This window comes from Saccoglossus kowalevskii, chromosome 8 (genome assembly GCF_978046115.1).
Source record: "Saccoglossus kowalevskii chromosome 8, keSacKowa6.1, whole genome shotgun sequence".
NCBI classification, from domain to species: domain Eukaryota; kingdom Metazoa; phylum Hemichordata; class Enteropneusta; family Harrimaniidae; genus Saccoglossus; species Saccoglossus kowalevskii.
Window position 1 is genome coordinate 5705247 of NC_140648.1, and position 13738 is coordinate 5718984.

Sequence of the window (13738 nt, forward strand, 5' to 3'; positions counted from 1 at the left end):
AAGATGTTTGCTATCTCAACATTTCAAACTGGTTACGGAATCATTAAGATGTTTGCTATCTCAACATTTCAAACTGGTTATGGAATCATTAAGATGTTTGCTATCTCAATGTTCCAAACTGGTTACGGAATCATTAAGATGTTTGCTATCTCAACATTTCAAACTGGTTGTGGAATCAATAAGATGTTTGCTATCTCAACATTTCAAACTGGTTGTGGAATCAATAAGATGTTTGCTATCTCAACATTTCAAACTGGTTACGGAATCATTAAGATGTTTGCTATCTCAACATTTCAAACTGGTTATGGAATCATTAAGATGTTTGCTATCTCAATGTTCCAAACTGGTTACGGAATCATTAAGATGTTTGCTATCTCAACATTTCAAACTGGTTGTGGAATCAATAAGATGTTTGCTATCTCAACATTTCAAACTGGTTACGGAATCATTAAGATTTTTGCTATCTCAACATTTCAAACTGGTTGTGGAATCAATAAGATGTTTGCTATCTCAACATTTCAAACTGGTTATGGAATCATTAAGATGTTTGCTATCTCAACATTTCAAACTGGTTATGGAATCATTAAGATTTTTGCTATCTCAACATTTCAAACTGGTTGTGGAATCAATAAGATGTTTGCTATCTCAACATTTCAAACTGGTTACGGAATCATTAAGATGTTTGCTATCTCAACATTTCAAACTGGTTATGGAATCATTAAGATGTTTGCTATCTCAACATTTCAAACTGGTTACAGAATCATTAAGATGTTTGCTATCTCAACATTTCAAACTCGTTACGGAATCATTAAGATTTTTGCTATCTCAACATTTCAAACTGGTTACGGAATCATTAAGATGTTTGCTATCTCAATGTTCCAAACTGGTTGTGGAATCATTAAGATGTTTGCTATCTCAACATTTCAAACTGGTTATGGAATCATTAAGATGTTTGCTATCTCAACATTTCAAACTGGTTATGGAATCATTAAGATGTTTGCTATCTCAACATTTCAAACTGGTTACGGAATCATTAAGATGTTTGCTATCTCAACATTTCAAACTGGTTACGGAATCATTAAGATGTTTGCTATCTCAATGTTCCAAACTGGTTACGGAATCATTAAGATGTTTGCTATCTCAACATTTCAAACTGGTTGTGGAATCAATAAGATGTTTGCTATCTCAACATTTCAAACTGGTTGTGGAATCATTAAGATGTTTGCTATCTCAACATTTCAAACTGGTTGTGGAATCATTAAGATGTTTGCTATCTCAACATTTCAAACTGGTTGTGGAATCAATAAGATGTTTGCTATCTCAACATTTCAAACTGGTTACGGAATCATGAAGATGTTTGCTATCTCAACATTTCAAACTGGTTACGGAATCATTAAGATGTTTGCTATCTCAACATTTCAAACTGGTTGTGGAATCAATAAGACATTTGCTATCTCAACATTTCAAACTGGTTACGGAATCATTAAGATGTTTGCTATCTCAACATTTCAAACTGGTTGTGGAATCAATAAGACATTTGCTATCTCAACATTGGAACTTGTTACGGAATCATTCATCAGGACATATGCTATCTTAATTCTCTACATCCAAATTATGGATGTAGCTATAGCTAGATGGTTTGTTTTATTTTTAACACCCCAAGAATGCAAACCTATGCCATGCTGCAAAGTACTATCTGGCAATTAATGGTGAAGAATTCATATCTCCATGGCAACCAGATCCAGCTTTCTCTTAAAGTATATTTGATTAGTCATTGTCATAACCACTTTTGAATCACTTTCTGAAAATTTGTGCTCAACTTTTTGAGTGGATGTGCTGACACACATACAAACAAAACACATAAACCGCCTCAGCTCTCCTGAGTGCTTCAGAACTAAGAATTCCTCATTAGTGACTAGAAGTAGGTGGTTAATCAAGTGACTTTGCTACTCTTCACTGTCTTGCTATCTTGAATGTCATAACACAAGTTTTTCTTATGCATTACTTGCAAAGATGGATGTAAATATTTTTCACCGTATACTATGTCATGGTGAAAAGTCGCTCATGTTTGAAATGCTTTTCCTCAGTCTGACTAAGATATTCCAAAGACTAGACGGAATGGAACACATTACATTGTAAGGTATACAAACAATAGTCCCAGTTACATACTTATCTCTTCATTCAAATCTGCTCAAAGTTCCTCCAAGTGATCTTTCCTCCAAGTGATCTTTTCTCCAAGTGATCTTTTCTCCAAGTGATCTTCCCTCCAAGTGGATGTTGGTGACCGCCTACTGTCTTCTTCACCTTACCAGAAGTACAAACACTATTCAGTGTAATTTTGTTACCCATTGGTGCCTGTTTTCATAAGTTGTGGCCAAATATATTGTTGCCAGTGCTTTCTTCCACCAATCCTGCGAAATTCAATAATAATGTACAATTACACATTATTACATTTTTTTTTGTGATGACTGAACTAACTTATCTTTCTGGTAGAACATATTTGACACATTTCTTTTTACCCACATTGCTTGTCACAACTATAGCCACTATAGTAGAGCAAATGTTAACGGTGATATTCAATTTATGCATTCTTGATTTTCTTTTAATATATAGATGTACAAAACTTTCTTTTTTATAGAATAGACAAAGTGTTGTTTTTTTTAGCCCAAGCAGTTTCCATCTCATGTTTTTATTTTATTTATTACAGTGAATCTGTCTGGGAAAACATGGCTAAGATGTGTGTAAAGACCAGAAGGTTGGATGTTGCCAAAGTCTGTCTAGGAAATATGGGTCATGCTAGAGGGGCTAAGGCACTGAGAGAAGCTGACAAAGAACCAGAACTTGATGCCAGGGTTGCAATATTAGCTTCACAATTAGGACTCTTGGTAAGTTAAACACACATTTTACATTTGTTGTATTTGTTTACCCTCTTTTCAGTTCAAAAGTTTGAACAATAGTATAAAATATGGGGTTTACAATTTGTATGGAACAGTAAAAGTGTAGGGTTTACAAATTATATGGAACAGTAAAAGTGTAGGGTTTACAATTTATATAGAACAATAAAAGTGTTGGGTTTACAAATTATATGGAACAGTAAAAGTGTGGGGTTTACAATTTATATGGAACAGTAAAAGTGTGGGGTTTACAATTTTTATAGAACAATAAAAGTGTTGGGTTTACAAATTATATGGAACAGTAAAAGTGTGGGGTTTACAATTTATATGGAACAGTAAAAGTGCTGGATTTACAAATTATATGGAACAGTAAAGGTGTTAGATTTTACAATTTATTGAATAGTAAAAGTGTGGGGTTTACAATTTATATGGAACAGTAAAAGTGTGGGGTTTACAATTTATATAGAACAATAAAAGTGTAGGGTTTACAAATTATATGGAACAGTAAAAGTGTGGGGTTTACAATTTATATGGAACAGTAAAAGTGTGGGGTTTACAATTTATATGGAACAGTAAAAGTGGGGTTTACAATTTATATGGAACAGTAAAAGTGTGGGGTTTACAATTTATATGGAACAGTAAAAGTGTGGGGTTTACAATTTATATAGAACAATAAAAGTGTAGGGTTTACAAATTACATGGAACAATAAAAGTGTGTGGTTTACAATTTATATGGAACAGTAAAAGTGTGGGGTTTACAATTTATATAGAACAATGAAAGTGTTGGGTTTACAAATTATATGGAACAGTAAAAGTGTGGGGTTTACAATTTATATGGAACAGTAAAAGTGTGGGGTTTACAGTTTATATAGAACAATGAAAGTGTTGGGTTTACAATTTATATGGAACAGTAAAAGTGTGGGGTTTACAATTTATATAGAACAATGAAAGTGTTGGGTTTACAAATTATATGGAACAGTAAAAGTGTGGGGTTTACAATCTATATGGAACAGTAAAAGTGTGGGGTTTACAATTTATATGGAACAGTAAAAGTGTTGGGTTTACAAATTATATGGAACAGTAAAGGTGTTGGATTTTACAATTTATTGAACAGTAAAAGTGTGGGGTTTACAATTTATATGGAACAGTAAAAGTGTGGGGTTTACAATTTATATAGAACAATAAAAGTGTAGGGTTTACAAATTATATGGAACAGTAAAAGTGGGGGGTTTACAATTTATATGGAACAGTAAAAGTGTGGGGTTTACAATTTATATGGAACAGTAAAAGTGGGGTTTACAATTTATATGGAACAGTAAAAGTGTTGGATTATACAATTTATTGAACAGTAAAAGTGTGGGGTTTACAATTTATATGGAACAGTAAAAGTGTGGGGTTTACAATTTATATAGAACAATAAAAGTGTAGGGTTTACAAATTACATGGAACAATAAAAGTGGGGTTTACAATTTATATGGAACAGTAAAAGTGTGGGGTTTACAATTTATATAGAACAATGAAAGTGTTGGGTTTACAAATTATATGGAACAGTAAAAGTGTGGGGTTTACAATTTATATGGAACAGTAAAAGTGTGGGGTTTACAGTTTATATAGAACAATGAAAGTGTTGGGTTTACAATTTATATGAAACAGTAAAAGTGTAGGGTTTACAATTTATATGGAACAGTAAAAGTGTGGGGTTTACAATTTATATAGAACAGTAAAAGTGTGGGGTTTACAATTCATATAGAACAATAAAAGTGTAGGGTTTACAAATTATATGGAACAATAAAAGTGTGGGGTTTACAATTTATATGGAACAGTAAAAGTGTGGGGTTTACAATTTATATAGAACAATGAAAGTGTTGGGTTTACAAATTATATGGACAGTAAAAGTGTGGGGGTTACAATTTATATGGAACAGTAAAAGTGTGGGGTTTACAATTTATATAGAACAATGAAAGTGTTGGGTTTACAATTTATATGGAACAGTAAAAGTGTAGGGTTTACAATTTATATGGAACAGTAAAAGTGTAGGGTTTACAATTTATATGGAACAGTAAAAGTGTAGGATTTACAATTTATACGGAACAGTAAAAGTGTAGGGTTTACAATTTATATCGAACAATAAAAGTGTGGGGTTTTACAATTTATATAGAACAATAAAAGTGTTGGGTTTACAAATTATATGGAACAGGAAAGGTGTTGGATTTTCCAATTTATTGAACAGTATAAGTGTAGGGTTTACAATTTATATGGAAAAGTAAAAGTGTTGGATTTATAATTTATTTCAAACAGTAAAAGTCTGGGGTTTACAATTTATTTCAAACAGTAAAAGTGTGGGGTTTACAATTTATATGGAACAGTAAAAGTGTGGGGTTTACAATTTATTTAAAACAGTAAAAGTGTGGGGTTTACAATTTATATGCAACAGTAAAAGTGTGGGGTTTACAATTTATTTCAAACAGTAAAAGTGTGGGGTTTACAATTTATATGCAACAGTAAAAGTGTGGGGTTTACAATTTATATGCAACAGTAAAAGTGTGGGGTTTACAATTTATATGAAACAGTAAAAGTGTGGGGTTTACAATTTATTTCAAACAGTAAAAGTGTGGGGTTTACAATTTATATGCAACAGTAAAAGTGTGGGGTTTACAATTTATATGCAACAGTAAAAGTGTGGGGTTTACAATTTATTTCAAACAGTAAAAGTGTGGGGTTTACAGTTTATATGCAACAGTAAAAGTGTGGGGTTTACAATTTATATGGAACAGTAAAAGTGGGGGGTTTACAATTTATATGGAACAGTAAAAGTGTGGGGTTTACAATTTATATGGAACAGTAAAAGTGGGGTTTACAATTGATATGGAACAGTAAAAGTGTTGGATTTTACAATTTATTGAACAGTAAAAGTGTGGGGTTTACAATTTATATGGAACAGTAAAAGTGTGGGGTTTACAATTTATATAGAACAATAAAAGTGTAGGGTTTACAAATTACATGGAACAATAAAAGTGGGGTTTACAATTTATATGGAACAGTAAAAGTGTGGGGTTTACAATTTATATAGAACAATGAAAGTGTTGGGTTTACAAATTATATGGAACAGTAAAAGTGTGGGGTTTACAATTTATATGGAACAGTAAAAGTGTGGGGTTTACAGTTTATATAGAACAATGAAAGTGTTGGGTTTACAATTTATATGAAACAGTAAAAGTGTAGGGTTTACAATTTATATGGAACAGTAAAAGTGTGGGGTTTACAATTTATATAGAACAGTAAAAGTGTGGGGTTTACAATTCATATAGAACAATAAAAGTGTAGGGTTTACAAATTATATGGAACAATAAAAGTGTGGGGTTTACAATTTATATGGAACAGTAAAAGTGTGGGGTTTACAATTTATATAGAACAATGAAAGTGTTGGGTTTACAAATTATATGGACAGTAAAAGTGTGGGGGTTACAATTTATATGGAACAGTAAAAGTGTGGGGTTTACAATTTATATAGAACAATGAAAGTGTTGGGTTTACAATTTATATGGAACAGTAAAAGTGTAGGGTTTACAATTTATATGGAACAGTAAAAGTGTAGGGTTTACAATTTATATGGAACAGTAAAAGTGTAGGATTTACAATTTATACGGAACAGTAAAAGTGTAGGGTTTACAATTTATATCGAACAATAAAAGTGTGGGGTTTTACAATTTATATAGAACAATAAAAGTGTTGGGTTTACAAATTATATGGAACAGGAAAGGTGTTGGATTTTCCAATTTATTGAACAGTATAAGTGTAGGGTTTACAATTTATATGGAAAAGTAAAAGTGTTGGATTTATAATTTATTTCAAACAGTAAAAGTCTGGGGTTTACAATTTATTTCAAACAGTAAAAGTGTGGGGTTTACAATTTATATGGAACAGTAAAAGTGTGGGGTTTACAATTTATTTAAAACAGTAAAAGTGTGGGGTTTACAATTTATATGCAACAGTAAAAGTGTGGGGTTTACAATTTATTTCAAACAGTAAAAGTGTGGGGTTTACAATTTATATGCAACAGTAAAAGTGTGGGGTTTACAATTTATATGCAACAGTAAAAGTGTGGGGTTTACAATTTATATGAAACAGTAAAAGTGTGGGGTTTACAATTTATTTCAAACAGTAAAAGTGTGGGGTTTACAATTTATATGCAACAGTAAAAGTGTGGGGTTTACAATTTATATGCAACAGTAAAAGTGTGGGGTTTACAATTTATTTCAAACAGTAAAAGTGTGGGGTTTACAGTTTATATGCAACAGTAAAAGTGTGGGGTTTACAATTTATATGGAACAGTAATAATTTGGGGGCTTACAGTTTATATGTAACAGTGAAAGTGTGGGGTTTACATATTGGAGTAACAGTGTGTGTCTAAAGTTACTATTTTGTTTTTTGAGTTGATGCAAACAGTGATGTTAATAAACCTCCATAAAAGTCTCTTGTTTGCATGTATTTTCAAACTTGATAGGTTGGTCACACCTGCACTCTACTTAGGTGGAAATACTTCTGTCCTACCATTACCATGACAACATCGGGGGGAATGCAAACTGAGCACATCACCTATCATCATGTTTCATTATTAGTCTCCGTTCGGACGCAGTCCGAAAACGGGGACTTATGTTTTGACCTCCGTGCGTGCGTCTGTGCGTGCGGCCGGACCTGTATCTTAGAAATGCCTGGACCAATCATAATCAAACTTCACACATACATCATATATGATATTATACATGTGCACGTCAATTTGTTTCACGTTCTGATTCAAGATGGCTGAATGGCGGCCATTTTGTTCTAAAAATCATCAAAATTAAGCATTTCCCGAGTGTTTACAGATGGATTTTGTTCAAACTTAATAAATACATTAGACATTATAGGACCTTGATGCACATCATTTTGTTTTATGATCTGATTCAAGATGGCCGAATGGCGGCCATTTTTGTGTTGAAAAATCTTAAAAATCAAGCATTTCTCGGCTGTTTACAAATGAATTTTGTTCAAACTCGATATATACATTAGACATTATGGGACCTTGATGCAAATAATTTTGTTTTTCAGATAAGATTCAAAATGACCAACTGGCGACCATTTTGTTTCAATGCATGTGGTTCGCGTGCCATATCTCTGATTTGCTTTCACTGATTATGTTCAAATTTTAAATATTCATTATACATCATGTCATAGATAAACAGTTACATTGGTTTGACAATCCTATTCAAAATGGCCTAATGGTGGTCATTTTTGTGCTAAAAAATCATCAAATATCAAGCATTTCTGGCATTTATGGATGGATTTCGTTCAAACTTGGTACATACATTAGACATTACGGGTTCCTGATGCACGGCATTTTTTTTTTCAGATTGGATTCAAAATGGCTGACTGGCGGCCATTTTGTTTTAATGATTGGGCTTATAGAGCCTACTCTTAAATGCTTTGACTGATTATATTCAAATTTTATATATTCGTTATACATCATGTGATATATATACATGTATTCAAAATGGCTGATTTTGAATGCTGTTCCAGAGCAATATCTCTAAATATGGACAAGTACTTGTTTGATGATCAGATACAAATGTTAATCATTTTAATGTTAAAAAAAATATATTCCTGACATGGTTATATTCCAGCTATATTACTATAAACAAAACTATATTTCTTAAATTTAATAACTAACGGGGACTGTGCCATGCATGGCTTGTTTTTTTCTGTTTTGTTGTATTGTAGGAAGATGCTGAAAGACTATTTAAGACATGTAAACGTTATGATCTTTTAAATGATTTCTATCAAGCAAGTGGTCAGTGGAGTAAGGTGAGTGCAAATAAATCCTATATTATTACATTAAAATGCCATTTCATATTCCATGGACAACACGAGTAGGGTAGTTCAATTTCATATCTTTGAACATAATAAACTGTGTTGATTCTAGGCTATGGAGACAGCTGAGCTTCATGATAGAATACATTTGAGAACTACTTACTATAATTATGCAAAACATTTAGAAGCCAAAGGAGACATCAATGGTGCAATACCAAAGTAAGTATAGTATGGTATGTATGATGGTAAAACACACGGCAATAGGCATGCCTTGACAACTGATTGATTGATTGATTGATTTGAAATTAAATGAATAAATTGTGATTGTATATAATAACATGTCTGGTATGTTTTATGTGGTTAGCAATGGGTTGTCATGGTTAAATCCACTAACTGAAGATGAACTTTTTAAAAATGATTTAAATTAACACTGGGTATGATACTAAAACATCCTGCTAACTTTCCATAAAAAAAGTTCTTTACATGCTAGAATGAGGGGAGAGACAAAAGTCAAGTATATGCATGTCACAATCGTCAGTGACTGTAGACTGCAAGTGAATGGCAAGCATCAGGATACAAACTCTATCACACCAACCACCCCAGAGTTAACTTACAATTGCTGATATGGAAAATTGCCAAATTTCAGAAGACTTGTGTGTATTCATACAAGGTCTTTATGTCATACATTTGAAATCTATTCTATATTATATATGTAATTGTATTTCTTTTGTACAGCTTTGAGAAATCAGACACCCACCGATTTGAAGTACCCAGAATGCTGTTTGATGAACCGCAGGCGTTAGAAGCTTATATCATGAAAACAAAAGACAAGTAAGTTATGGCATTAATATTAGACCTTCCCAACCTCTCAGTCATGAGTGTTCACGCTTTTAATTTGTACCAAAACTTAAAACAAGTCTTCGTGTACATCTGTAGCCATACTCTTACCAACACATTCAATTTGTTCCATTGGAATTGCAGTACTAATAGGTAAATTCTTACTTGCATGTTTTGGTCTTTGTGTTTTCCTGCAGGGAAAATTATCAGTTTAATTCTGCCTAATTTTCCACAGTACAAAATCACCACCTACAGTTCATGTTCACACTGTGACTCCTGTGATCTAACACAACTCAGACAAAAGTCTATTTCACTATTCAAGCATCGGTATTCATTAATACACTGTTTAATTTCTTAATTATTAGAGCACTACGTAAATGGTGGGCACAATACATGGAAAGTACAGGAGAAATGGAAACCTCATTACAATTCTATGAAGCTGCTCAAGATTTCCTATCCCTGTGTAGAGTATACTGTTATTGTGGTAATATGGAGAAAGTAAGTGTGTTTTTGCATTCATTCGGTACATCTGATTACAATACAGTGTCAGTGCCTTATTATGAAATGCTGCATAAATTTTCATCGATACTACAGGCAGCCATGTTATCAGATTATAATCAGGGCTACGCTTGAGATCAATGCACAAACATACAGTCAAACCTGTGTTAACGGCCACCTGGATACAGCGGCCACCTGCCTATAGCGGTCACAACCGAACAGTCCCTACGAATTTTACATGTAAAGTACCCTGTTTATAGTGGCCACCTGCCTAATGCGGCCAACGGCCACGTTTCAGCGGCCGCAGTGATCAGTTGACCTGCATATAACGGACATAGTTCCCGGATGTCTTGCAGACTACTGCCTTCAATCTCAGACAACTAATAAGCTCACAAGGGACAAAATTAGCACGTTTTCACACCTTTCATTCAACCGATGGCTTCGGCAATTATGTTTTATTCTTGTTTATAATTCAGTTTACCACGGCAAGCACATCGTACCGATGGCTGTGGAACGCCAAAAACATAATTAAGAATTTGAAAGTGTCTTGATAAAAAAAACATGCTGTCATTAATGTTTTGTTGAAATATGTATACCATGGGAATAACTTACAATTTTGTTCAATGAATGAATCAAGCAACCACAACGATGACGACCCGCAAAAGTTTTGTGAGTCGCCGGGACACAGTCACGATTCCTATCCATGTGGCTGGGGTGAATTGGAATGCCGACGGTAAATCCCCGATCGAATTGATTACCAACAAAAAAAACATAACAACTCACTTGTTATTTAGTATCGATATTTATTCACTTTGAACTCCTATAAATCTCGATAAATACGTATGTAACTGGAACTGATAGCAAAAACGAAAAAAATCAACGCAACGGCCATGCCTGTTCTTTATCCATCCAAATAAATTATGCTAATTAGCCTTGCGCATGTGCGTTCTTGTTCTTCCGGGGTTATGATTACTCGGGTCAAAAAGTAGAGTCGCTTCCGTTACTGCCTATCGATCACTGCGAGGGAATGTGTGCGCAGTATCGTCTCGTTGTCCAACTAAATTCATTCAACTATTTTGTTCTTTCGGTCGGTACTGCCTCGGTACATTTAACAATAGATGCTTTTAACAATGATGTTAAATTGACCTCAGTTCACTGGCCAAAGTCGCCAGGCATATTTCACACTTTCCTATTGTTGCATCAGTACAATAACATGGAAGTCGCACAGATTTCGATTGCGCAAAGTAATGTTTTGATTAGGGATCAACCATTTCGTAAGGTAGGCCGAGAAGATTTTTGAAAAAAAATGAACAGAATGTTAAGGGAATTGTGATTGGGGAGGAAACTTTCAAGTTGTCACGTAACTGGAAGTAGATCCATCACTACAATAGATAAGTGTTCTTTTCGTATACGTGACGTTGTAGGTATCAATAAAGCACTGCTAACTGTCCCTCTTCCTTCTCCTTTGCTATAGCCCAGAGACACTCCGATTTATTAGAACAGTTGCCAGACACAATAGATATTAAAAGAAACATACAAATTCAGAATAGCTAAGCAAAGCAAGCTGAGTGATTTCTTTAGTAGGATATGAGACTAAAACTGCTGCTGAACATGAACTTTACTGTACAAATCTTCAAATATTTAATTTTCATACTACTCATTATTGTGCAATGATCATTTTTTGTGAAATGATTTTAGTTTACATAATACAATTTAAAACCAACATTTTTTATTTGTAATAAAGTGTTTGGATACTGTGTACAGTAGTGTAATAGTGTGTGTCAAATGGGGTTGTGAGATCTGTTTTAATACATTGATTCAGTGCCTAATTAATATTCATGAATAAATTAGTGAACCTGTATAGAAAGGACACCTGTCTATAAAGGCCAAAATTTTAAAGTCCCTTGGGTGGCCGCTATAGACAGGTTTGACTGTACAAACAAGAATATGTGTGTGACATGTCAACAGTCGGTTTTCCTCCACCTCTGTATGAATAATTTAAACAACAAACCCACCAGTATTATCACATGATAATGTTTACTGCCGTTCACTAGTAAGTTCATTTCAACAAAAAAGGTCCTGTATTTATAAACAACAATAATGAATCTCCCCCATCATCATATTGGATTCAGAGAGGGTTCTAGACACAATGTGTATGGCTTTGTCTCACATTTTCTTGCCATAGACCATTCTTCGCATCCAATATGGTGCTGTTATTTCTTATTCTTAAAATAACAGTACTTTCCCATTATTGCCTACATCCCCATCCTTGTCCTATTACCACGTAATAATGGACAGTATGTTATCCTTTATTCCCCAAAAATATTAAAAGTATTCTGAATATACCTCTATTGTGATTCATAAATAATAAGAACGGTAAAATATTTATTCCATCACTGACTTGTTTTGCTTTGATTGACAGGCAGCTGAGATTTGTAATGAAACAGGAGACAGAGCAGCATGTTATCATCTTGCTAGACAATATGAAAATCAGGTAAGGTTTTAATTTTGTTTACTTTCCTGTGTGTGACTTGCATTTAAAGTATAGTAACATTCTAACTGTAGGTCCACAGAGAAATTCACTGTATACAATAATAATTAACCCATCCTGCATATTAATGAGGTGAATCACTGCCTATACATTCATTAATTTTATTTTAATTTTCACTCTTGGGTGTGTTTCTTAAATAAATAAGGTCACTGGCTCTGTCGCACTTTATGAGGTAAAAGCATTCTATGTAGATGATTTTTTTGTTGTGATTTCAAAGTGAAATCCTATGTTGTGTTACTTGACTTCTTTGTGTGTAGTGATATACATTATCTAACTATTAAACACAGAATCTTTGTACAAGCCACTGCCCTCTCCTCAATACTTATCAATTAGTAGCACATAAAAGGTATGCCTAAGACTAAATGTGTGCTTCTATTAATGATGCACTTCAAATAGAGCAAATACAGCTCATCTAGCACAGTGTGTTTTCTAATGATACTCCAACTAGACCAACTAAACCTTATAACTCGATTTGAAAGATTGGTATTTTGCAGCAGGTGGTTGTTGAAGCTGCCCATCATAATTGTTTTATATCACATCTTTCTGTGTGTTGTTGTTGTTGTTATTGTTGTTGAAATGGGCCCATTATACACTGCTCCAACAATCCAGTGATCTTGAATCATTGTACATGTGTGTGTTTGAACCTTGTGTTGTTGTTGTTGTTGTTGTTGTTGAAATGGGCCCATTAAGTGGATGATACACTGCTCCAACAATTCAGTGATCTTGAATCATTGTACATGTGTGTGTTTGAACCTTGTGTTGTTGTTGTTGTTGTTGTTGTTGTTGTTGTTGTTGTTGTTGTTGAAATGGGCCCATTAGGTGGATGATACACTGCTCCAACAATTCAGTGATCTTGAATCATTGTACATGTGTGTGTTTGAACCTTGTGTTGTTGTTGTTGTTGTTGTTGTTGAAATGGGCCCATTAAGTGGATGATACACTGCTCCAACAATTCAGTGATCTTGAATCATTGTACATGTGTGTGTTTGAACCTTGTGTTGTTGTTGTTGTTGTTATTGTTGTTGAAATGGGCCCATTATACACTGCTCCAACAATCCAGTGATCTTGAATCATTGTACATGTGTGTGTTTGAACCTTGTGTTGTTGTTGT

At 33.7% G+C, this 13738-nt stretch overlaps 1 protein-coding gene across 2 annotated transcripts in view; it reads left to right on the forward strand.

Annotated features, from left to right (window-relative positions):
* The window catches only part of LOC102801969 (intraflagellar transport protein 140 homolog), a 62035-nt gene that overhangs the window by 40094 nt on the left and 8203 nt on the right, over window positions 1-13738 (forward strand). For both annotated transcript variants that reach the window (XM_085502076.1, XM_085502077.1), the window contains exons 19-24: window positions 2708-2885; window positions 8652-8735; window positions 8854-8960; window positions 9477-9572; window positions 9944-10076; window positions 12499-12570. In XM_085502076.1, coding sequence (XP_085358202.1) covers window positions 2708-2885; window positions 8652-8735; window positions 8854-8960; window positions 9477-9572; window positions 9944-10076; window positions 12499-12570 — 670 coding nt within the window. The remainder of the gene's footprint in view (window positions 1-2707; window positions 2886-8651; window positions 8736-8853; window positions 8961-9476; window positions 9573-9943; window positions 10077-12498; window positions 12571-13738) is intronic.